This window comes from Thermobia domestica, chromosome 9 (genome assembly GCF_964235325.1).
Source record: "Thermobia domestica chromosome 9, izTheDome1.hap1.1, whole genome shotgun sequence".
Classification (NCBI taxonomy): Eukaryota; Metazoa; Arthropoda; class Insecta; order Zygentoma; family Lepismatidae; genus Thermobia; species Thermobia domestica.
In genome coordinates this window covers 178,928,934-178,956,607 of record NC_137462.1, presented here as the reverse complement: position 1 = coordinate 178,956,607, position 27,674 = coordinate 178,928,934, and the positions used below count along the sequence as shown (strand labels likewise).

General features: G+C 34.8%; 1 protein-coding gene across 3 annotated transcripts in view; it reads left to right on the top strand.

Moving 5' to 3' along the window:
- Positions 1-27,674, top strand: part of LOC145660470 (uncharacterized) — a 164,159-nt gene that overhangs the window by 76,254 nt on the left and 60,231 nt on the right. For all 3 annotated transcript variants that reach the window (XM_081725534.1, XM_081725536.1, XM_081725535.1), the window contains exons 4-7: positions 12,015-13,601; positions 17,181-17,286; positions 18,130-18,207; positions 25,484-25,543. In XM_081725534.1, the coding sequence (XP_081581660.1) occupies positions 12,015-13,601; positions 17,181-17,286; positions 18,130-18,207; positions 25,484-25,543 (1,831 nt within the window). The remainder of the gene's footprint in view (positions 1-12,014; positions 13,602-17,180; positions 17,287-18,129; positions 18,208-25,483; positions 25,544-27,674) is intronic.

The window sequence follows — 27,674 nt, the reverse complement described above, 5'->3', positions numbered from 1 at the left end:
GTACACAATCTTAATAATAGGCAAGTGCTTCTTCTGTAAATAAGATTTAACAGTTTAAACGTTAAAAAACGTGGATGGAAAATTGATCATGATTCTCTCTTGAAGGCAATTTTAAAATCTAGTTCTTGCTCTATTCCGCTCAGTACCATTATAGTACATAAATCGAAGGACTTGTAGCAAAATCAACCCTTGTCGAAACAAGATTTTTTCCAGAAAAATGAATAACCACTGCATGTTTGTGCGTGGTTTAGAAGGTATCAGAGACATGTATAAAGAAACAGATCTCTTTTCATTCTTCAGAGAAATTTTGTGTTTTGACAAGGGTTATTTTCCGAAGGTCCCTCAACTGATATTAAAAATGGATATTCTTAATTAGATTATAGACAGACTTAATCATCAAAATTATATACTTGCAGGCAGACAGATTATATATATATATATTGTAAAACTCTGTCCCATACAGGTTGTAGGTAGAGCGTTAATAAAAAGAGCGTCCGGAATCGACTCCCACTACTGGCTTTTATTATAAAAGAGTATTTTACAAAAATACTATACAGATAATTTCTTTAAGTTTACAAGGTTAGTTACAGGTAGTCTTTGACCGTGAAGTCGCCGACGGGATATCTACAGAGCCCCGTAGCAGGCTAAGCAGAGTGGAATTAGGGACCCAATGCTCCGTGGCAAGCAGAGGGATGGTTAGATGACAAAAGAGCCCCGTAGCAGGCTAAGCCAGGAGAAAGGATAGACCAAGAGTCCTGTAGCAGAGTAGAGGCCTGGGGTTAGGTTACTCCTAATGTTCCGTGGCAAACAGTAGAAGGGACACCAGAAAACTGGTACCTATTTGCTGTCGTGCACCAAATTTATAGGGGTCCTGGGGTGGCAGTGCGCTGCTGCTCCCTTGTCATCGTCTGCTTCGTGGGAGGAGCCGTCTGCAAGTAGTCCGTCGTCTGCAAGTGATAGTGGAACCTTGTGGTGTATAGAATCCTCTTGCTAAACCATGTGGTGGTGTTTGTAAACATTAGCGTGAAGAGTTGTTTATACACAACACCACGTGGGACGTTACAATATATATTAATCATCAGCTGCTAATATCTACCGTTTGTAACTTTTGTGCCGCGCCGTGATCAGTTTCGCACACGACAGAATAAAGTCGCTTATAATTCAGGCACTATTAGTCCTACACTAATATAAGTATACATTTTTTGAAAGAGCATAAAATGACAAAAAACTTTTAGAGGAAACATTTTTTCCGAATTCAATCTTATAAAGAACCTGTGGCTATAAAACTGACGTCACGCGCAACCAAAACTGCGTAAAAATGAAAATAGCAAGAAAGCTATTATATTTAGCTCAAAAATGCACTAGAAATTAAATTGTAGAAGATAATTTGACAAACAAAATGAAAAAAAGTTTGGATGCTCTAGCTCCAATGGTTACGGAGTTATAGTGAATAATAGAAACGGCTAAAATTTCGGCTTTCTCCCCCTTCCCTCCCGTGAAGTGTTTTTTCTGGCATCCGACATTTTTGTGATCAGTGATGGGTATATATTCAAAAAATATCGGATGACAAATTGTTACATGATTTGCCATTAAACTCGAGAAGGAGAGCACTTTTGTCAAGTTGATGCCTAGACTATTAGTAACTAATATGTCAGCAGGAGAGAAGCACAGCAAACGAACTTAACATCACCTGACATTTATCCTTCTATATGTCGAAATTACTAGAAGAATCTTAATAACACCAAAGGACAGGACCAACTTCGGGACTTTTTACAAAACAATCATTAACAACACTAACATTACCATTGTAAACAATAAAAGATAATAATAATAAAAATAGTTAAATACGAATTTGACACGGAGGTGCTAGCCTATCAATAAATTTAGCATCTTCTGACGAGCGTAAGTGAAGTGGACATAAAGAGAGAGGAAGGACGAATTCTATCTTTCCGGCGACTAAGGACCCATGCTTGACTAGATATTTACTACTTTAGGCGATCATGCTTTTAAACTCCATTGTTTGCAAACGACTTAAACTATGCTTACATTAAACTAAACATTGTAAATATAATTAAAAATAAACATGCCTGATCACATTGACTTTTATCTCCCTTTTTCCTTAAATGTGAAATTCCGAAACTGAAATTTTAGAAGTTCGTAGCACGGAATTTAAGAATTTAGAAAAAAATGTAAAAATTAATTCGCCAATTGGTCCAAATTCCATTATGGGCGAAGCACGTGGATCGTTGCGGGGAAGAGGAGTTCTGTCAACTTTTTACTAATTTTACACACTTAACTTACACCATAGCAGTTTTCTCGGCCTGCACACCCGCCTGCCTTGATATGCCTCAAAACGTGTGTTTCACGTAATTCATTTTGCCTGTCACCTTAACCCTATATGACCTGAATTATGTTTCCATTTCTGGCGAAAAAAATTTGGTGGTTTGTTAGTCAAGATAAATACTTATTATTATAAAAATGAAAGAATTAATTCATTTTGATAATTTCTGTGTAAGATATAGCTTTGTTGCCTGCAGGCAACCTTCGGTCTTCGTGAGTAATTTCCAGGAATGTAATTGAAAGAAAGATCAATTCATGATAATGTAGGTATTATTTAGTTGTAGTAATTATAACAGATTCTACAATTTTGTAAGTTATTGTCTCTTAATAGTTGCCAGCAAAATATACCAGCATTGCCTTGACATTCATTTATATGTAAACAAGTTCTCAAAATGTAATATTACTTTACCTCAAGATGTTTGTATTTGACCACACTATACACTCGTTCCAAAACATGTATAGGAACTTTATTCATGAAGATATTCTTTTCCTTACGTATTTGCCAAATTGAAAATATTTATTCTCTGAAATAATGATTCTTTAGATGATACCGATAGTTATTGATTACTTTTATTTACTTTCTAATTACCTCGAAATGTTATACTACTGCTATCGTTAATGCACTATTATCGTTGAAATGTATATTACTTTTAACGTGTTTCCACCTATCACCTGTCATGATTTCACATACTTGACGAATCTGACATTCATTAGACCAGTAGGTGCGACTCTTTGGTAAATTTATCAACGACATGTACAAAAGTATCACAAGAAACTGTTCTAACTCATTTACAATAATACAATGTGCCTAATTAAAATTCTTCTGTAAAGCATACAAGTTGGATTGTTCCACTATGTGTTTTAGTATATATTCATCTAAGAAAGTCCTTACATATTCTATGGGTGACTTCACTGAAGATAGAGTAGGAAGACTGTCAGAATACTCCGGTGTGTCTAACGCTGGACTTCCTCTGGGAACATCTTTCTACAATGATCTCCTTGGCTGGCCCTTCACTGACTCCGCTAATGGGGAAGTTGAATTATCCCTATTACCAGATTGCGCCGAATTAGGAAAAGACCCAGAAGTTGAAGGACGCTCAGAACTAGATACTTCTGGTAAATCATCGCAATCATCATCTGCAACGAAAGATAAAATATATCCTTAGCTTACCAATTTGAAATCAGAACTTACGATAAAACAATTTGAAACATATTATATTATTATACAAAACGTATTGCAAAACTGACCTGAGCTTGTTTCGTTGTCCAATGTTGGAAGTCTGTAATCAGGATCAAAATCACTGTCATCAGAAGATAAGAGATCGGAGTCGTCCTGTCTTGAGCCTTTAGTTTCGAGCGTTTGCGTTCATAAAAGACACTAGGATCCATTTTTCTATCTAAAAAATAAAAAGGGCGATTAGAAATAAAATATAAAAATGTACAAAATATTACATATATAATGAAATACACAGTAATTAAAATTAAAAGAAAAGGTACATCTAAGTAAATCAGAGTTGAGTATTTAATTCAAGCACAGAATACAACGAGTAAAGTACGAAAACAATTGTATACTATCCTCTAAGAAAATAATTTATAGCAACTCTTGTCAACTATATACTTTGTGACTTGATGTTGCTTTGAAGCAACCAAGGCAGAACTTTTGTTTTCTGTCACTAGAGGCGCAAAAGAAAAACCTCTGAGAAGCAGAAGTAAAGTAAATGATATATGATTCCCCTCAAAACATGCTTTGTCATGCTGATAAGAGTACGTAGAAGCCAGATGTTGCTTTGAGGCAGCAAACATATTTTCGGAGTTTACGGGTAAATTACTTACAATTCAGGTACCAAACTTGGAGAAATAAATATAGAAACACTTACCTTCAGTTTAGTATTTTTTCCAGAAACTTCCTCATACAGGGTTAAGAACTACTAATACTTCTCGGTGCAGGATAAACAAGATAATCACAGACAGCAGCTCACCAAGAGTAATCCTACAATCTTGATCAGAAGGTACGCAGTATGACCACCAGAGACTCCCCCCCCCCCAAAAAAAAAAAAAAGATATGTTCCTCGTTAAGGGAGAAAAGTTCTTGGTGTAGGAAAAGGAAACGTTACAAACGTCGAATCACAAGTGAAAAGAGAATTTTGCCTCAAGTTAACAAGCGGTCATATAGGGTTAAATTTTTATCGACTTGTTCACTGCGCCGAAAAGTTAGCTGGTAATTTACGCCATGTTAACGTATATCATGAAATTATCTTTGCTTCCCGGCTTAGATCCTTTCCTTTCGCCCCCTCCCCTTTTATTCCGATTGGTGGGACGATTACTACTACCGGATAAGTTTTAAAATTTTTAACATCCTATGTTACCTAACCTCAACTTCTTATAATCTTTTTCATACTACTATAATATACTAAAAACACCTATAATTAAAAGTAAAAATAACTAAGTTACAATTCCTTACCTATTTAATTTCTATTTTTTCTCTACCCAATAAAACTATTTAGTTTCATTAATTTCTCCTCTTTTTTAAACCTAATTTCTTCCTGGGTGTCAACACAGTCGCGCATTGCAAGGACTATAAACAAGCTTGAAGTTGCTTTCGGTCGAACTCGAAGAAGGGCTCCATTTTGGGTCCTCAAATTCCCTAAATGTTTTGCTATTTTTAATCATTATACATGAGTGGAAAAGACCGTCTCAAAGTACATTGTTATGTATTTCGACGACCTTGAAACGGCTAGCAGCTTGACTTTTACGGTCACTGTGACCCTGTTGTCAATGGGGCAGGGATGCTGGAACCTTCAAACGTTCCATATGTTCTCTACAGATACTACTCGGACGATGTGTACGAGATATTTTTAAATGTGGGTTCTGGGAACACTAAAACGTTTAATGGAAGGATTTCAGCAGAAATTGACAAGAGATATTAATTTGGCACAAGCTGAAGTAAAAGCAAATATTGGGGAGTTGGACCAATCTGTAAGAGTGATATTAAATCTATAGACTGATACTAACCCTATAAAGGCGGAAGTGAAGACTGACATCGATTCTGTAAAGGCTGATATAAGTTATGTGAAGGGGAAACTAAAGTAAGATACTTTAAATTTGGACGAAAAAGTATCAAATGAGTTATCAACAGGAAAGTCTGAAATTCAGTTGGTTCAGACGCAGTTAACAGAAATTTAAATGATGTAAAGGCTGTGTGTTTTGAAAATTTCGGAACAAGAATTAAAAACACGTTAAAGAACGTAAAGACTTATACTATAAAACGAGAACAACATTATTGCAATTATTGATTCAATATAAGCATTTATTTTGTGAATGCCATAAGCTTATTAGATGTGAGTCTTATAAAATAATTGAGTTAACAGATAATGAACCAGTTACAAGGAAAATCTATTATGTGCCTCAATCCATGCAGAGTTTGAATGCGAAATAAAGAAATGCATAGCATTAGGAATTGCTAAGAAAAGCCATAGTAGTTATAGAACTCCAATTCGTTGTGTACGGAAATCTTCTGGGAGAGTCAGACGAATAATTGATTTGAGGTTATTAAATAATAAAGTTATTTCCCCGAAAATTCGAGTGGAACCAATTAATGAAATACTACTCCGAACTCCTGGTTCGAATCCGAACAAATCCGAATTTTTTTTAGTTCTCTGGGTATTACGGGATTAAATTTCATCCTGAATCACACAAATCTATGTTCCGCAGCAAAAAACCCTGCAACATGAGCATGTAAGTTTATTGTGAAACGACGAAGTCTTTTGCTCCAAAATAAGTGTGCAGAGAATGACTCCGAGGTTTCTCCTGGCGTGATTCGTGCCACTTAGACGTTACGTTGATTCCCTGCGATCTTAGGCGTAGTTTCACAATAAACATACATGCTCATGTTGCAGACTTTTTGCTGCGAACTGTACCAGCTTGATTTATTTAAACCGACAATATGTTCTTTATGTAATTCCATTGGAATTAAGTCTAGCCCAAGTATCTTCCAAAATGTAATGAATTCGTATTTTGGATTAGACATTTTGTAGTAGTGTACTTCGATGATCTTTCTTCGATGTACTTCGTTGAAGTTCAACAGGTCATTTCGTTCATGTGGAGGAAATATTTAAAAGTTTGAAATTAGGAAATTTTGCATTAGATTTCAAGAAAGCCAATTCTTTCAAAAAGAAATTTTATTTTTGGGACATCTTATAAAAGGAAAGAGATCAAACCAAATCCAAAACAAAATGAAGCTATCAAGAAGTTTCCTAGACCGACTACTAAAAAGGAACTTTGATCATTTCTTGGATTACTATCATGGAGACGGAAATTTATTTCAAATTTCGCAGCTTTAACTGCACTCATATTTGATCTATTAAAGAAAAATGAGAAATGTATTGTAACTCCTGAGATATTAGAATTATTCCAGTAATTACGGGTTTTGATAAGCTAACAACCTCCTCTAAGTCAACCTAATATTAAGAAACCGTTTCATTTGTTCTAAGATGCAAGTTTTGAAAATTTAGAAGGTTATTTAGCGCAATATGATGAAACAGAAGATGTACTTGTTATGGAATATGCTAGCAGGAAATAGAAATTATATGAGATTTCTTATTCAGTTTTTCAATTGGAATTGCTGGCAGTATTATTTCTATATGAACATTTTCCCTATTACATATTAGGGAGAAAAGTTACAGTACACTGTGACACTAGTGCAGTCATATTTGCATTTACAATTCAGAACTTGGACCCTAAAGTTATTTCCCAAGCACAACAAAGCTTCAACGCATTGATTTAAACTTTTAACATATAAAAGGAAAATATAATGAAATAGCATATATATTCAGTATAAATACTCCAGACATATCAAATGAATGGACTCCTTATCGAATAAATTTTGGAACGTATGATTCAGAAAACTGATTTGACTATCAGGAACTGCAAGCTACAGATACTTATTGTCAGCAGTTAAAACAGAAACTAGGAATTACTTCAGAGATTGAAAATATAAAATTAGTTGATAAATTAACCTTTGTTAGGAAATCTAAATTGAAAACTTTAATGCTTATATTACCTATTTCTCTTGCTTGTACGATTATAGCTTGTATTAAGAATACAGGGCATTTCGGAATAAATAAATGTATGATATTAGTTCGAACTATTCTTTTGGAAGAAACAAAGAAAGATGTTTACACAATGTATTAGATATTATTATGTGCTCGATGGAAATTGTGGCATAAAAAGAGCTTCATATTGAAGCTAATAGACCGCACCAAATAGTATGTATTAAAAAATCTGGTAGGAAAGTTACCTGGTGACTATGGATATTATTCCATATTATCGATTGTTGATGTGTATAGTCGATTTGTATGCTATTTACCGTTGAAAACTGCTACCGTGACAAATTATTGAACTTCTTTGCAAAGAATAATTTTATTTAATTTCTTATCCTATCAAGGTTGTCAAAGGCCCACAATTTGTCTGAAGATGGAAAAAATATTATGCAGACCATAAAACACTTTAACCACCTCAATGACCCAAATGCGAATGGGATTGTTGAAAACGCATAAAAAACTTAATCGAACAATCCGCTTAATGTGTCAGTAATCATACGAAATGAAAAGTAATATTGAAATTGGCACAATATCTTGTAACTTATTCTCACAATAGCAGTACAAATACTACGCCAGCTTAAATCTTCATTTCGTATTCGGGAACGAATACATTTTGAGAAAATTTTCCGTGGCCATTAGAATTACTGAACACAGGATTCCAAAAAAAGTACATTTAGGTACTTCCGCGAATACTAACGAAAAAAGGGAAGTTACAATCAAGATTATTCAAACCTATAGATTCAGGTAGGAGATATAGTAATGAACGCATTTCAGAGGCATATAAGAAAATTACCCATAAGTATATACCGGTTTATAGGGAACCATATGTTGTCACTAATGTGCAAAGAAATTGTGTGCCCTGAAAGATTTAAATGGGAGAGAAGTTACAAACCAAAATCTTTCAAATATAAAGTTATTTCATTGTTCGGAAGAAAAGAAGGAATTGTTACTAAGTTGTGAGTAAAAAAAGCTATTTTTTCAAGAATTAATTTTTTAACATGCCAAAAGGGGAAAATGTTCGATCCTGCTTTCCGTAAATCGTACCATTGAACTAATTAATTGCTAATAAATATATGTATTGTTGATTTTTAATTTTGTTTACGTTTGAGCCCTATTAGTAACGTACGTAATATAGGTCCAAGGGGACATGTTTGTAACGTAGTTTATTTTTTCTGAGTTCATATTGTAATTTCGTTCGCCTGTAGTATTGCTTAATAAAGTGATAATGCATTTAAATATTTATTGCATAGTTAAGAGATCATGCTACGATTATGATGGGTGATGTGCCATAGGCATGCAGATTTCTACCATATTTGATATCAATGCCAGTAATTACTACTAACATTACTATTTAGAAAGAGTATATTATGTTATTTTGCTTAAACGCCGAAGCAGAACGGTGTAGAACACTATAAAGTATGATTTAATCGAATGTGATGGATGTAAATAAACTAGATGTTGGACCTAAATTGATGATTGAAACATGTCAGACTTTTAGTCTTTCATGGTGGTAAAATGGAAAATTTAAGGAATATCGGGCATGATAAGTTCTTTATTGCATTTTAAAAGAATTACCGACATGATTTGAATACTTCTCGCCATATTTCGGGATAAAATATTTTCGTACAGCTTACTCGTCATTTGCATAATAAAGTGGATTGTAATGAGATGACAGGATGGACTACGTGATTGGAAAGAATTATTAATTTTAAAAAAATTAGAATCGTGTAATTAGAAATGAAGGTGAAGGATAGTTTTCTTTTAATGAGAAAGTAATTTAGGTCTCAAAATTTGTGAAATTAAATTACTTCAAAATTCATGTTCATAGAAATAAATGTTATTCTGCAAAATTCATGTTCATAGAAGTAAATGTTATTCTGCTTCCTAGAGGGCGCAATGATCACGAAGTTCTGCGAAGCTGACATTTTGCATGAAGTTTGTATCCTGCCGTTCAGTGTCATGAAATTCTTTGGAATTAAGTAAGAAAAAGCCAAAACAAGAACTGTAACTAATAAAAATTATTTTATAAGGTCTACTTTACTTTGTGTTACGTATGTGGGTAATTACGCTTGACGCAGGTAAAACTGTTCTACCTTTAAATAAGTATCATCTGAACTAGAACTTCGCAAAGAAGCCGTCTTATAGTTAATCCTGCTTCAGCTAACTAATTATTATTCCCCAGTGGACTAAATTGAATATCTTTTGGAATGGATTTTCACTATTGTTGTTTTGAATGAATTGATTCAATTATGTATTATAATGAATAATTAATTTGCCTTCGTACCGTCAGAGAGACCCAGACAGATTATAAGAGGGCGTGTCCTAACTTGTTTTGTTTCGAAGGTTAAGCCTGTCTATGCTATTGAAAAATTCTGGTTAATCTGCTATGGCTCGTTATTTATCCTGATTCTTTACATATTTCAGTTAGAACGAATTCCCAAATTGATTGCTTATTACTGGACACTGATAAAAAAAAAATTACGGTGAATGTTCTGAATAATGTAATAATGTCAGAAAATATTTATTAACACATGATGGAACTGTATTAGCTACTGAATGCTAATAGTGTTCATACAATAATTAAATACAATTTTAAAACAGAAGTAATTAACGGGAAGCTAATAATAATAATAATAATAATAATAATAATAATAATAATAATAATAATAATAATAATAATAGTAAAATTCACATAATTTATTAATAAAATGCGGGATTTAAAAAAATCTCATTTGCTACCTCATGATTAGTCTGAATGATACCTATGCATTTGTCCCTGAAATATGATGACTCATTTTTTTGTAATGATAACTGAATTCATTATAGGATTAGCTCAACTAAGTTAGATTTGGTATAGTTGGTTCCAGGCTAAGTAGGATAGTATTGTTCTTATTATTTCATTACTGTTATGCGCTGATATATTGATTTTGCTGCTAGGTCCAATAATATTGATACTATTTTAGAATGAATTAGCATAATGAAATGGACCTTTGAATAATGCTTATAGTGAGATGTACTTCTCCTTAACGAGGGAATATAAGTTTCATTTCTTTTAAAATGAATATAAACTAAATATTCGAAATGAATATAATGTTTATTTTTTAAAAATTGTAAAAACAATTAATTGTTTTCATACATTCATGTCATTGTATAAGTACGAGAAAAAATGATAAAAAATATTGAATATACATTCTATGTACGTTATTGTTGATTACTGATGTCGTTGAGTTACAATATGTAACATTGAGAGAAAAGACGATTATTCATAAGGGACCGAGCATAGATTGCAATGTATGCGGAAAACTCCAGACCAAGTAATTATTTGCTCTTTATACATTAAGATTGTAGACAGCTGAAGGATCAAAAGATCGAAATGTGAGACAATTTCTATTACAATTAATATATGCAATTTGAGATGTTGTGAAACAAGTTATTACAAATGATTGACATTTAATTTACAATATGTATGCAAGTCATCAAATACAATCCTCACTGGCATGTAATATATATTGTATTGCCCTAGCTGTTAAAATTGTTGTTTCACTACTAAGCTTTAATAAAACTTACTTCTTTCGAAATTAATTAAGTTTATTTACATTAAATACAAGAAATATTTATTCATGTCTTCTAGAACATCGAAATCTCTATTGGGGTGTCACAGCTGCAAATTCGCAGATAGTTTACAAAACACCTGAGATAATAAATGCCGTTGCGTTAGAAAGTTATTTATGCTGATGCTTGTGACAACTTCTATAAAGATACGTTGATATATATATATATCCTTCTTTTATTCAGTGACTAACAGATTTCTTATTTTTCAAATTGACACTATAGTCGGAGATTTGTTTCCATAGTGATGAAAGTCAATAATTTTCATACATTATTTAATTAATTATTTCTTTTCTCTTTTCCTTTTTTTCCGAATTAATCGATACATATTATGGAAAACACAAACCACATTAACTGGATCAACATACAAATTCACATACACGAGTAATAACTTCATCTGTTCTTATAGAGTTTCGTGGTCTTCGTTTGGATTGAATTGATTTGATTATTTTTACACTAAGTGTTATTTGATTATTTTATTCAATTCAATGTATTGTATTCTGTGTAACACGTTATAAGTAACACTTAGTTGACATTCAATAGATCATCTTGAGAATAGATAATTACATTGTAAGTTTTGAATCATTTTGGAAGCTTCAGATGAGGTTGGTACACCGAACTCTTCTTTATTTTCATCATCATCAAGTAGATTGTGTTTTTGTGTCATTCTTCCCTACTGCTGCGTCTGGATAGTTGAAAGATCAATTGTAACCTCATTCTTCTGTTTACAATTAGTCCAATACTAAAAATTCTTGTACTATATTGATTCGAATTATCTAAAGAGGAGGTTCAAAAGTTCGATTTACACGATATTGTACCATTATTTTCAATAGAGTTTTCAAGGGGAGTATACTTTTGTTCGAATTAAAAGAGTCCGCGTTATATATAAAATGTTTTTAATATTAAATTTTTCATCTCATTCGGTTTCAAGATAATTTGAAATGACTTATTTTTCTTATTTTGTAGGGTTCGTACTATGGAAAGAGGCCTGAAAGGGAACAACACCTCGTATCAGGAACCTCGCCCAACACGTCAGACAGATGGGGAATATTAAGTAAAGATTCACTGCATGATACATCCAAAGAAAAAGAAAGACTGAGTCTAAAGTTTCATAGAACTGAAGATAGTTGGGATATATTAAGTAAAGATGCTCATGTTGATGAGGAGAATATATTAAAAAACAGACAGAATAAAAATACAACAGATAGCTGGAAAAGATTCAGTAAAGATTCCGTTCCTAATACAGACGATCTGCTGAACGTAAGACTGAGTGAAAAATTGCACAAAATGCCAGATAGTTGGGGAATAAGAAGTAAAGATTCATTTAATGAAATGCAGGATATGTCAAAAGGAAGACTGGCTGCAAAATTAAATGAAAAGTCAGATAGTTGGGGAATTTTAAGTAAAGATTCACTTCGTACTATGCAGGACATGCCTAAAGGAAGTCTATCTGAAGAGTTGAATAAAGTAATTAAATTAAAATCGACCGAGAAAACCTCAGTAAAGGAAAGGAGATCTCCCCCTAGGGCGTATATGAGAAACGAATCTCCAAAGAGGCTAGTAAAAACAAGATCTCCAGATTTATCCCCAAAGAGAGACTATCCTCATAGATCAGGAAGAAGATCCTTGTCCCGGTCACCTAAAAGAAGGTCGTCTAGGTCTCCGAGAAGACGATCCTCGTCCAGATCACCTAGAAGAAGGTCATCAAGGTCTCCGAGAAGAAGATCCATGTCCAGATCACCTAGAAGGAGGTCGTCTAGGTCTCCTAGAAGAAGATCAATATCCAGATCACCTAGAAGGAGATCGTCTAGGTCTCCGAGAAGAAGATCCATGTCCAGATCACCTAGAAGGAGATCATCTAGGTCTCCGAGAAGAAGATCAATGTCCAGATCACCTAGAAGGAGGTCGTCTAGGTCTCCGAGAAGAAGATCTACGAGCAGATCTCCAAGAAGAAAATCTCCTAGAATGTCGAGAAGGTCACCAGAGACGAGGTATTCGCCGAGATCAACACGTAGGCCTTACACTCCACCTGTTCCAAGGAGACCAAGAACACCACCTGGATCTCCGAAGAGATCTTCGCCGAAAGTAACTAGAACTTCAAGATCGCCAGGAAGGAAGTTATCGAGATCACCAAGGAGAATGTCATCACCAAGGTCTCCAAGGCCTAAGACGATATCTACGGAAACGCTTCCACCAAAAAAGGTTGTGATATCTCCTCGAAGAGATCAATCAAAGGATAACGCTAAAGAGTTCCGTAGATCTTCAGCTGAAGATACTCGCAAATATTCATCTTCAAAAGATAGAGTGCCAGAAAGGTCAAAGTTGAGAGAATTAGAAAGAGATAAGAAAGCAAGACCTGTAAGCAGTTCACTTGATTCCCACACGTCGCCACTTACAAAGAAGAGATCGAGATCGCCTGTGCAGTCAACAGCCAAGAGGCGACCATCACCAGAAAAGTTATCTGATCTTAAACGAAACTTCTTAAATGAGACAACGGGAAAGTTGAAGGGAGCTTCAGAGATGAGCAAGCGTGATGAGAAGGGCAAGAAAGAGGTAAGTGTGATTTCTTGTGTTACATAGTATTGTCACTTATAGTTGCTTTCATCGTCAGTACAAATTGAACTTTCTTGTGGCTATATGATTAATATGCACTCCTTCGACGTGAAAGATTGCTATTCCCTTGGTTTCGATCTAACTTTAAGCTGCTTAAGTTAGCTGCTGTTCCCTTGGTTTCGATCTTAAGTTTACATTTCAGACGGTTTCCGTGCTGAATGGTATGTTAAACTCCAAACTAATCAGCGAACTAGATACGAATTTAAAGATCCTATTTTCATATTTCAAATATTAGAGCCTCCAGGAAGGAACTATGACTTTAGTTACGCAGTTGACAATATTTCCCCATCTGGTGAAAGATTTAATTTATTTAGACAATATTACTTAACACAATGTCATAGTTTCATCCATAACATGGATCAGTGAATCCTACGTGTGAGGTCCCTAAAACATATGTTGGACCGCTTTCGTTACTGAAGATGTTAACACGGACAAATCAGACAAGAGCGGTTAAGGGGTATCTTGCCCCAACTGAAAAGGATTGTACCTCGTTCAAAAGAGGTGATCAAAATGTTCATCGTTAACACCACCATACTTGTTTAGCATCGTAATCCATGTATGTTGTGAGTGATGAAAGAAGAGAAGCGTTTAATTATTTGAAGAAGGAGCAAGAGCTTCTTCAATTACTGAAGCTTATTTGTATGGTGCCGGTGTTTCTCAACATTTGCCAAAATATTGTTCACTTTTCCTGTGATTGGTTGTCCACTGCGAGGAGCATCGTGGACATCGAGATGTCTAGAACGAAAGCGAATGAACCTTTTCACTGTTGGTTTTGATAACATATTTTGCCCGTAAGATTTGCGGAAAGTTAACTTCACGGCGCAATACTTTACGTCTGATTGTAGAATTCTAACACTTTTTGCACATCTATTAGCCTCAGCTTTCAAATGACGTTAAACTGAACCCACTGCTACCGATATTCTGTGCAATTTGTAATACTAACGCCATCTTGTTCACAAGAAGCTAATTACTTTTTAAACTGGGTGATATTTTGATGCGGATTTCACTAATGTAATGAGCTCTTTCTTTCCCTCTCCCCACACAAAATCGTTACCTTTAATTGAAACAATTCAGTAATTTTGTTCGTTATTTATTATGCATTTCTTCATGCATGCTTCGTAGGGAGACTTATTTTATAGGAAGTTATTGTTCTGTTCTGTCTTTACTGTAGGTATCTAACTGAACTACAGAGGCAGAAAATAATGGAAAAATTGAAAAACTTAAAAGAAAAACAACTGACTTCAAAAATGCACTAAGAAACAGAAAGTAAAAAGTTTAAAAGAAAAATAACCAACTTCGAAACGCACTAAAATGCAAAAAAGTAGAAAATAAAACTTTTAAGGGATGAATCGACCTCGAAAATGAAAGGCAGAAAATAATAAAAGCTCTAGAAAGCAGACAGTAATAATAATAATGCGGCTAAGAGCAAAACATAATTTAGTACTATTATTATTATTATTTTTTTTTTTTTTTTTTTTAAGTCATACGAAGCCAAACATATTAATGTTTCATAAAACAATCATTGAAATAATTTTGTATTAGGCATTAATTTATTCGGTTTGACATGACTTCAAAATTTTTTTATAGATAATAAATTATTTTCTGCTGTTAAGTGCTTTATGTTATTATTGTCTGCTTCTTAAAACATTTATTATTTTCTACCTCTTAAAACATTATTTTCTGCCTTATAGTGCTTTTTTGAAGTCGGTTCATATTTTTTGAACTTTTTGTTTTACTATTTTTAATGAATGCACAGCGAAAAAGAATGTGTTTTGTAATACGTATAGTACCTGGCTATGTTGATTACAACAAAGAAAAAGAATCATATTATGTAGTTCGTGTCGTCTTCCTCAACTGTAAACATCATTCGAGAAGGTGTTACCATAATGTTTTAGTATTTCAAAAAAGAACAAATATTTTTAGTATTCCAAGAAAGAACAATTAGCATCCATTAATTTAACTGCATTACCTGTTGCATCCAGTATTCGTCTATCTACTGTCAACATTTGTGTTCATCTATTAACATCCATGAACTCATAATTTTTAAAAATAGGAAAAAGAAAATAGTAATTTGAAGACATTCATTGACCACAATATAGAAGAAAACTGTCAGTGAGTGCAGACCAATGGTAAATCTTTTTCTTTATATTGACGTACGCGACGATTTTTGACACTATTATTCCGTAACTAAGATATAGAGGGTTGTTTCAAAAAGTTCTAAGCCTACGTATGATTGGAGCAGCAGAGTTTATGGATGGTGGTACTTTCCAAGATAGTGCTCTGACAAGTCAACACATTTTACCCATCGATGTTTACATGCGTTAATGCCGCTGGTAAAAAATAATTTATCGATTACGTGTAAAATTTCATCTACAGGATGCATGGTGTCAACATCAGTGTCAAAATGAGTACCTTCCAACTTCTTTTTGAGCTTTGGAAAGAGATGAAAATCAGAAAGTACCAAATCAGGCGAATAAGATGTGTGGGGGACCAATCCGTAGCCGTAGTCGTGAATTGCTGCCTGCTGTTACTTTCTCACGACGCTCCTGCCGAATATTATCACGCAACTGTCGTAGAAGACCTACATAGTACTCCCCAGTCACTTTTTGTCGTTTTGGAAGATAATCCACAACTATCCCTTCCGAATCCTAGAAAACTAGCAATCACTTTTCCAGCTAAGGGCACTGATTTGGCCTTATTCGGAAGAGGGATGAGGGGTTTTCCATTGCTTGGAAATTTGTTTGGACTATGGTTGTTAATGATGGAGCGAGGTCTGATCTACTGTTATAAATTGAGTGCGAAAGGCATCTGGATTTGTCCGGAAGGGATCAAGATTATTCCTTAAAATGTTGCGTCTAGTGAAGATTTGATCAGATGTCAAAAATTTTGGCACCCATCTCGCGGGAACTTGCTCATTCCCAGATGCTGGGAGATAATTCGGTCAACGCTTGCAATAGATAAGTCCACTGTCTCAGCAATTTGCGTAATGGTAATTTGCCGATCTTTCATGATGGTTTCATGGACTTCGTCAGTGTTCTCCTGAGTTAGTGCTTCCACGGGCCTTCCTGATCGAGTGTCATCTTCAATGGAGGTTCTCCTCCGCTTAAATTTGACTGTCCATTTCTTCACTGTGGCATATGAAGGGGCACTATCACCTAAAATAGCAGCCATGTCGGCCTGGATCTCCTGTGGCTTTAAACTTTTCTTGTAAAGATATTCAATTTCTCCATTTGATCATACTTTGCTCACTCTTCTGTCTTTCTGGACCTGTAACAGCAGGATAGAAGTCGATATTAATCCTAAATTTGGTACATCATCATAGGAAGGTTTAATAAATATGGCCTAAAAGTATTACATGTCTGGTTCTAATATTTCTTGGGTAGGCTTAGAATTTATGTAACAACCCCCGTATATAGTGTTGATCTTTTAATATGTACTATGTTTTAAATGTTTGTTTGGAAAGTGCGTACGAGTCCACTGCTCAAGTGTTAAACATTTATTTTTATATTTATATTTTAGATTGCTTCAGCATTTGAAATTAAGCAAACAGCTAAACGACGAGTCCCAATTAAAATGACTCTTCCAGCTCCAAAGTTAGCCACCTCCGTTTTAGAAGATGAACCAGGTATGTAAGTGATACAGTTTCTGGGATACAATTCCATGTATTCCCAAATTTTAGATGAAGTAAAAAAATGGTGTATATGTGAGGTATTGTACAGTCCGCAGCAAAAAACCTGCAACATGAGCATGTAAGTTTATTGTGAAACGACGAAGTCTTTTGCTCCGAAATAAGTGTGCAGGGAAAGACGCCGAGGTTTCTCCTGGCGTGATTCGTGTCACTTAGGCGTTATGTTGATTCCCTGCCCTGTTATGCGTAGTTTCATAATAAATTTACATGCTCATGTTGCAGGTTTTTTTGCTGCAGACTGTACCAAACCTTGAGATTGTTACCGGTATTCTCTGCCTGTGTCTAGCACAATAGTTGTATCTTGTAACAGATAATGAAAATAACAGTTTGCTTTGGATCAGAGTCATCTAGAATGTACCTAGGTAGAATTCTTTTGATAGAACTAGTTTGGTAAAGGAAATGATAAAATTATTCTTTTAAAATACCATTTTAGGATTTGCCATGCTGACTTCAGAAATTTGAAGAAATTCAAAATTAGAAATGCATGTTTTTTAACCTACATGAACTTTTCATTATGGGTCTTGCGGAGAGTCACTAAATTATAGAGGTTACACAAGTTCAGTGGATACAGAACAACATTCAGTTATAAAAGACTTAAAATTAGTAGTTGTATGAGGCTTGAAAAATGTCGAAAGATGTTCAGAACTAAGAATTGCAATTTTTTCCTACAGAAGCTTTAGAAGCCGTAAGAGAAAAACGCAGGTATAGGAAGTTTGTTTTTGTACATTTTACAATATAATTAAGAGAACTCGAACAAGTTTCTTGTATTATTTCTTACAGTTGATGAAAATAATGACATTGAGGAAGAGATGCTACATGCAAAGTTGAGAAAAATGGTCTGGCACCCATGTAGTGAAGGTTCGTATTTTCATAGATTGTTCTTTTCATTTTCATAGAATACTCGGTTCCATTCTGAATTTAATGTTCGCTGTTACCAGCAAAAGTAATGCCAATGTTTAATATTCTTTTTCGCATATTGAATATTTATTGCATTATGAATCATGAAGTTTTGGTGCTATAAAATTCAATTTTCTATTATAGATCTATTTATTAATCGGCTAAGTATTGACATTATCGCTAATCTATTAGTGGAGGAACATTCTGTACATTAAATTCATTATTAAGTTGCAAGAGAGTGCAGGTAGGAGTAAGTTGTGCGTTGTTTCGCAAAATGTAATAAGTAATGGATGCGACGATAAAGAGTATAATATGAACATTCCAATTTCAAATATGCGGATAGAAAAAAGATACTGGATTTTGTAGAGCATACCTTTATTATTATTATTATTATTATTATTATTATTATTATTATTATTATTATCACCGAAAATGGCTGACTAAATAAAACAGTGTATCAAATAACAGTGGTTCAAACGTGTTAATAGATGTGATGCTTGTTTCAATGCTAGTACGTATGTTTTATTACTATTATATTTAATCGTTAGCAGAAAGCATCGGCGAAGCAATGAGTATGTTAGAATCAGAGAGTGGTCATATATGATGTGGTACGTACCATTTTGATGTGGGTCTGAAACACGTGAGAGCAGTTTAGCGAAATCGCAGAGGATTGAATTTTCGACTTAAATTGCAGATTACTTGAAGATTACTTGAATTGCAGATTTCTAATCGAAGTAATTTGTTTCAAGTGTCATTGAAGAAGAGCCTTTTTGAATACTATACTGGTATGATATCTTGAATGTAGTATTGAATTGCCATAAAGTTTTTGCTTGCATGAGGTATAAAGAGTGTGTGTTTTTATTGTCAGCTGAAGGAAATGTGTGGAGACACTGCACTTGTAGGTAATACTATTCGAAAGTGTGTGCGCGAATTCACAGAAGTGGAGGGTGATCAATGGATGATTTATCAAGGATTGGACGTCCAAGTTGTGTGTGATAAACCCTGAAAACATTGCTGTGTTGAGAACCTGGTAATGGAGGACAGACTGATAACTGTGGAGAACATCTGCAACTTAACAGGATTCTCACACAGTGCCGTGGAACTGCTACTGACTCTCCACCTGAAGCTGAGAAAGGTCCATTCATGTTGGTACCCTAAGTAGTTGGACGAGGCGAAGAAGACATGCCGCAAGACAATTGCCAGTGACCTGCTGACAAGAAACAATCCTGTCAGTGGACAAGTGTTAGGCTCTATAATCATTACGGATGAAACGTTTATATACATGTTCAATCCGAAACAAATAAGAGTCAGACCAGTGGAAACATTCCTTCTCTTCACCACTCCAAAAGAATCGTAAGATTCCCTCAAATGAAATATTCTCTGTCATATTCTTGGATAGGGGAGATAACTAGTTGATCCTGTACGAAGAGGACATACAGTTACTTTGCAGCTATATGTTCAACTTTTCGAGAAGAGATTATCTTATGCGCTACAAGAAAATCAACCACTCCTTATAAGTTCCTCCTGCATTGGGACAGTAAACCGCCACACAGACACACAGAATCTTTCCCACTTCCATCCTATTGCCCAGACCTTGCTCAAAATGACTTGTGACTGTTTCCCAAACTCAAGGATTCATTGCAGGACAGGAATTTTTATTCAGAAGTTCCGTTGAAAGTGCCGTATCTCACACACACACAGACCGAAATGACTTCGCAGAAGCTTTTGAAACATAGATACTAGGGTGTCCTTTATTTTGGATAATTTCGTGTTGCGATACGCACACACTCCAAATGTATTCTATGTGACCATAAACATGCATTAGTGATAACGGAGAAACTAAAAGAGACAGATAAACGAAACTTTGCACGAAGGAACTAGAGAGAGGACGACATCTGCCCGTATACAGTCAAACGTTATTGAATGAACAGTGTTGTCAACCCAGGAGAAAGTTTTGTATTTGTAAATAGTATGCCTTAAATTGGATATCATCATTGGAATCAACAATGAAAATAAAGACAAAAGAGATTGTAAACGCAGATCAGTGTTGCAAACTTCTCGAGAAATAAAGGGAAACATGTGTTGGCGCACACAGAGAGTGAGGTAGGGGGGTCTATTAACGTTTTGTACACCTTAAATCAGATATTGACAAGAGCTGTTTACGCTTACTCTAAGTCTAGAAGGATCCGCTGAAAAGTGTTGCCATCAACAGATGGGAGAAATTGAATTTGGAAGAAATACAATAACTCCGGAAAGGTCACTAGTACTGTATTGTTCAAAACCTTTAATGCAAGGCGGAAGAGCATGAGGAGTAGTGCCGTAATTATGTGAGATTGATAACTCACATACAGATATGTTTGGTATCTTGTTAAAGCAGAGAACTAAGGTTTGCAAAAGATAGCAACGCTGCACAGCGGCGGCTTTTCTTACTTTTGATGTCATCATGGTTATCAGCGTCCTCAAAATCCCACTAGTACATAAACCCATGCAAATTGAACGCTGTTTTCATATTTTAGCCAGGTGTTGGGATTCCAACCCGCTGTGCAGCGTTGCCACCTTTCACAAACCTCACTTATTAGCTTTTATAAGATATCGTATATCTCGGTCAGTAATCAATCTCACATAAGTACCGTTCTACTCCTCATGCTCTACCGCCTTGTATTATAGGTTTTAAAGCATACAGCACTAGCGACCTTTTCCGAGTTGTTGTATGTTTTCCAAACTCAGTTTTTCTCTTCTGATGATGACAACGCTGTTCAGCGGATCCTTCTAGACTTAGAGTCAGCGCAAACAGTTCTTGTCAATATCTGATTTAAGGTGTACAAAACGTTAGTACCTCACTCCCTGTGTACGCCAACACATATTACACGTTATTTCTCGAGAAGTTTGCAACACTGATCTGCGTTTACCATCTCCTTTGTCTTTATTTTTTTATCGTTGCTTCCAATGATGATATTCAATTTAAGTCATTCCATTTACAAAAATACAACTTTCTCTTGGGTTGGCAACACTTCATCCGGTACTGTTTGCCAATACGCGAGCAGATGTCGCCCTTTCTCTAGTTGCTTTGTGCAAAGTTTCGTTTCTCGGTCTCTTTTAGTTTATCCGTTATCACGGTTGGAAATTCTAAATTATAATATAATGTGGAAACGTCATTTCATGACTTTGTCGTCAAGTCGGCACGGGTTAACGTTCTCGTAGAGAGCTGCTATTTCACTAATGCGTGTTTATGGTCACATAGAATACATTTGGAGTGTGCGTATTACAACAAGAAATTACCCAAAATAAGGGGCACCCTAGTAGATACACAGACTGCGAGGGAAATTACATTGAAAAATGACGGAAATTTTTCACCTAGATATTGAACATGAGTGGAGTTTTACGTAAATGGCTTATAGTTTTGGAATGCACCTCGTAAAACCACTGACTTTTGTTCCAATGCATTTTGTTCAGTCACCAGATTAGATTGTGCAAGATAGTAATCTAATCAGAACATTTATATGAAACTATTCTTGAATTGGGCTCTTAATTCAGTTATTATTATTTTGGAAACCGTGTTTTTATGAGCGTTCGGAACCAGAAAATATTCATATTATTTTGTAAAGTCATTCTTCTAATTTATAGTCCTATAGCATAAAATTGCAGGTGTCTTTCCTTTCCTACTGCATTCCACCATCATACGATTAGTTCTTTTACTTTTTAATTTAGTTTCCTTTACTTAAAATTCGAACAGAGTAGCAACCAGGGCCAAGTTTAGACTTTCCTTTACTTAAGATTCGAGCAGAGTAGCAACCAGGGCTAAGTTTAATTACTACCGTTGTCCTTGGTCAATTATATTGTTAATTATCTTGGACATGACGAGTATCAAGATTATGATGGGTGAGCCGTTAGCGTGAATATCGACTTGCCGACAAACAATTCCTCTTTCTAGCGATTTTATCTTTCACTCGATGCTTATTTCTTTATTTGGGAAATCCCGTCTGCGGTTTTAGATGAAACAGATTCCTTTCTGTGATGGAATCATGAACAGCCAGGAGTACGTTGCTTGTCAAAGAAACATTTCTATAAAGTTGCTTTTCTTCCGTTTTCAGTAGTCTCTCACTCGAAAACTGCAATTTTCGACGTGTGCTTATATCAAGTTGTGTAAAAATTATTTTTGTCGTCCGTTTTCTCCAAATGGTGTAACACTGCTTGGTGTTGGGTGTTCAGATTAATTAGCGATGTCATAACTGCTTTACATGTCTGTGTTGCTCAATTTTTGCAAGAATATCATCCACTTTTATTGTGATTGGTGGTCGCCCACTACGAGGATCATCGTAGACTAAAAGCACTGAACCACTTTTTGCTGTTACTTTTGGTTAGTATATTTTACTCATAAACAACACAATTTCTTCACGAGCCTGCAGTGTTATCGCCTTTATCGAAATAAGAACTTACTCATCTTTGCTCCGCAATCCTTATGTCTGATTAGAAGAATTTCAGCGTTTCTTGCACTTCTACTAGCTTCAGCTGTCAAGTGATGTTATACCTAAACCGTTGGGACTAATATACTTTGAGATATGGGACACTAACACCATCTCGTGCGCTAAAGGCTCGCTATCTTTTAGATACTTGATATGAACATTGTTTTCGTGTTTTAGTGTTCAGAATCACCACCCGAATTTAGTATACAGTATTCATTAACACTGTATGTTATGGTAAACTAATTTTTGATAATTTTATTCTTCAGTTCATTCAAATTTGCATTTATACATAGTTTCTAAAACTAGCAGCAACTCAAGATATCTTGCAGTTCCAATGAACGTTTTTTCTGGCTTTGCACAGTTATCTTTGCTCTTCTGTGAGAAAATGGATGTAGTAAGTTTCCCATGGGTGTTTGCTTCTTCAGCAAGGAACGTATATGATTTCAGCCTCTTTTGTGTGTTATTCGTTTGTTCTGTTTGGCTGTGACGTCACACTGAGCATGTACAAAAGGCCAAAACTAGCAATCGCGCCATAATCACCAACGCGACTCTAGCACTCGGCAGAAAGCAGTTTTAGGATGAATATGTAGTCTCCAAAATAATCTCCTTAATATATTATTATTATTATTATTATTATTATTATTATTATTATTATTATTATTATTATTATTATTATTATTTTAAGATATTGTCACTGGTGCTAGGTCAGTCTTAGACTTTCTGCACAACTTTTGTAATATACTCGAAATATTTTCAAGTTTTGCTATTATGGTCACTGTATACTGTACTTACAGGGCTCATAGCGAGTCACTTTTTTTTTTTTTTAACTAAAAGTTACTTTTTTTCAAGTTGGTCACTAAAAGTTACTTTTTTCAAGTTTGTCAGTAAGTTACTTTTTTTCAAGTTTGTCACTAAGTTACTTTTTGGGGGGTAAAGTAATTTTTTCGTGTGATTTATGTTTTGCATTGACAGTTTTCTAAGAAAAATTTTAAAATAAGTGGAAAAAGGCAGAAACTTGTTACTTATTATTCTTCTCAAAACTTCAGTACTTGGCGTCATGTGCAGCTGTGTTGCCATATGTGAACCAAGTCAGCTTTATTCTCACTTCAGCCTTTATTCTTTCTAAAGCACAATGGGTAGTTAGTACATATTCTTGCTCTCAAGGTGGGTTTGTCATCGATGTGTAGTATTTTTCAAGGGTTGGCCATCAAAGTGGGAAGATTTCCCTAAGATTGCCCGTAAGTTAGGACTGCCTAAGCATAGATTTATCAAACAAACATAGATTTATCAAACATGTGAGTTCAAGGTGGCTTGCACTTGAGAAATCATGTGAAAGGGTTCTTGAACTCTGTAGAAGTATTTCCTTAAGTTTCTTTCCCTAAAGAAATCAATCCTCATGATTATTGGAAAATACAAATCAATTTATAAAATTTTGAAAGACCCATCAACGAAAGCGCGTTAAATTTTGTCATCTCAAATGCAAAACTTTTCAGAGATATCACAGAACTGCTTCAGGAGGAGGAGCCCCTTGTACATGTTCCGTATAGTCGATTCCTTCTATACGTGTGCAATTTGCATATAAAGGATGCCGCCTTCTACGTGTGGAGGCTACTGCCATAAATAAGTCATCATTGGCGGGAACTTGTGGAAAACACCCCTGATAACTAAATGGCCAACCAGAAGCCTCATTTCCAGAATTTTACAACTGCTCGTCAACTCCACGTGGACTACTTAGTTGCCACAGTTCTAAACGCTGTCCTTTTAGTCAGTGATTAGAAGGTTGCTGTTCAATATGTATAGTGGAGGCCTGACATCTGTTTCACATTAGCGATAGTATTGGGAGAGAGAGAGAGAGAGAGAGAGAGAGAGCAGGGACACAGTGGGTGCTTCGACATTGCAACCCCACAAATGCGATTAAAAGAGCTATGGGTGGAGGAAGAGATACTGTTGTAAAATTCAGCAGGGCAAGTTCAAAGAATTTACCGAACTGCCCATTTATAGAAGAAATCGACTATACTCTAAACTTCAAACTGTTGCTTAGGGTTTGTTGTTGCAATTTGTGAAGAAAAAAGTCGTTACATCTTTGACTAAACTGGATGAAAGTGCTGTGAGGAAAATATGTTACCTGTTGGAGCGTGGAGAAGAAGCAAGGTTAGCATTTCGTTTGCGGGTAATTAAAAAAATAAATAAATAAATAAATAAATAAAAATGTAAAATTCAATATATGGCCAAGTTTGGCATCAAGGTTTTAAAGTTACTTTTTGATGAGATTTTGGTCATTTTTTCATGTGCTTTTGATCACTTTTGAACTATTTTGAAGAGACCAGACCACTATGGGCCCTGTACTTAGTATTGTGAAAGTTTGCGAAGGAGTTTTTCCGGTCGCTGGCAAAATATAATATTCGCAATCGGAAAATAATTATAATTACAAAACGGGCAATTGATGCAATGTATTTCAGGTACCTTTCCATAAATTACGTGCTCATATTTCTTCAGTCTATGCAGTTTCCGAATTTATCGATTTGATGTATACTGAAGTCAGTTGTATTTCTTGTAAATATTTTTGTAAGAAAGAGGGAGAGAGAATGAGAGAGAAACTTTAAATTTTAGCCATACGAGTATAAAGTTTATAAATTGACCCGCATTTAACGTGTTTGATTTTATAACCAACAGTAGCAAGTAAATAATGTGTACTCTCTAGAACAGTGTTCATTATATGATCTTGATAATCATAATGTGTAAGTTGAGTTTGTTTTGTTTTGTCCTTTTTTCAGAGTATGACAAAAAGGAAGATTTGCAGAAGAAGTTGAAAATTAAGATAGGAAAAATGCCAGGTGTGTAGAATATTTAATTTTATTTCAATTGGATTATTTTTTCGTACTTCTGATCATTAGTCAAGCGGTTCAAATGACATCTACATTTTATTATATACATATCATAAGTAACTTTTAAAACTACATCAATCATTCCAGTAGAACTTACGTAATCATAATCCATAGCACTTTAGGAAACAAGCAAAGAAGCAGTTTTCTTGTTATTGGACATTTTATTTTATTTTATTTTTATAAGAAAACCGGAATAAGCATAACTTGATCAACTTTTTAAGGCATTCGAAAGTTTTGCCAGAAGAAATTGTTCTGAAATGCCGAACTATACCGTAAATATCGAAATACCGAACACTCGGAACACCGAAAAAAAAATCAATATCAGAATGAGTCTTTTCACAACGTTCTTCCTTCCAAATGAATGAAAAGCTAGGTTTTGTTATTATTATTATTATTATTATTATTATTTTGCAAACCAAAGTATATTATCTTTCTTGTATGTGTAAATATATTTTATCAGAGTAAGACTCGTAGTTTATTACTATTCTTTATTTAATTTATTACGAAGTTACATTTTATCATGAACTCATCCTAACCGCAACGCAATCTCTTTTTGCTCTTGAACAACCTCGTGGCTATATGGTTAGCGTACGCGCTTTCGGCGCGGGAGACCAACAGTCTCATATACACAGTAAAAGCGAGGCGAAGGTAATTATGAAGCAATTTATTTGCTCAAACTTGCAACTTGGGCAATCCTCTTTGGTTTCACCTCGTAGTATTAATTACTTCAACTGTAAGAATGATTCTGAGGCCACAAAGAAGTCACCAACCAAGTTTGATTAAAATCGGCCAATTTTCACAAAACGCCGTTGATTTACATCTTTTAAAAACTTTTTACGTTAAATTTCATAAAAGTTGTCCGATTATTATTATTATTGATCATTATTGAAGGACCATTTTCTTTTCTCTGTTAAGAATTAACCAATGCTTCGGGTTAAAATCATTCAGGTTCAGGATGATGATTTCATTCTAAACTGAGAAAAGAGCTAAGTTTGATGATAACTTTCTTAAATTAAATGTGTAATTTACTTCCTCGGTTTACTCAGTGAAGAATAAAGATTTAATTCGCCCAACAGTTTAAGGAGGATCACCACCCGGAAGTCAGTACATATTTTAGCTCATTTCCTTAACTATTGCGCAATGAAACGTTACATATTATAAATATTATACTATAAGATAGAGTAATGTTTCAGCTACAGCACAAGACACTGATTCATTTGTGGTTCTCTCTCCTGATATCGAAAAATGTAACAAATAAAAGAAAATATTTGATTCGTTTTACAATGAGCACACAAGATGGCACTTGCTGTAAGATCTTACTAAAAGTGCTCAATTTTACGAAATGTCTATTTGTATGTGTAAAGTATTTTAAAATAACGATCTTATTACGAAATAGATATATTGTTTGACCGTTTTTCGCGTTATGTCTCATATTTTATTTAAATATTAATTTACATTTAATGAAATAGATTTTGAGATGAAACTTGAGCACAACGCCATAATGCGTTGTTGCCAAATGTTTACGTTTACTGTAGTAGTCACAATAAGAAAATTTCTGGATTCTAGCGTTGCAGTTCGAGAAGCGTAATTGCGGTAAGGGTCGAAAACTAATTTCTCTAGTAAGTATCCAAGCAGAATTCCATGATTACTTCCTTTATTACCTGGCATCAGTAAACACTCGACATTGTCTGGCTGCACCACACTATTTAAGCAGCATTTAGCATAGCACTGGGAACACCTTAAGAAGTGCAGTTATGCTATGAGTTATCTGTGATTTAGCAAGAGGACGTATTATAACAATAAAGAACTTGCTTAATAATCTAGACATCAATAATTCGTACACCAATATTCATGATTAATATTTTCTATTGGCCTTTGGCGCAGGAGACCCGGATTCGATTCCCGGCGGGAGCTCATGTTGCTCGGATTCCACGTTAATCAGTAGGTCCCGTCTCATACAGCCTTGCTGCTGAAAGGGACGTTAAACTCAAAAACTCAAACTCAGCTCTTTTCTATTGAAATGAAAGAATAAGATTTGTAGGGAATGTTTTTAATGTGTGTAATTTTTAGCTCAGGTGTA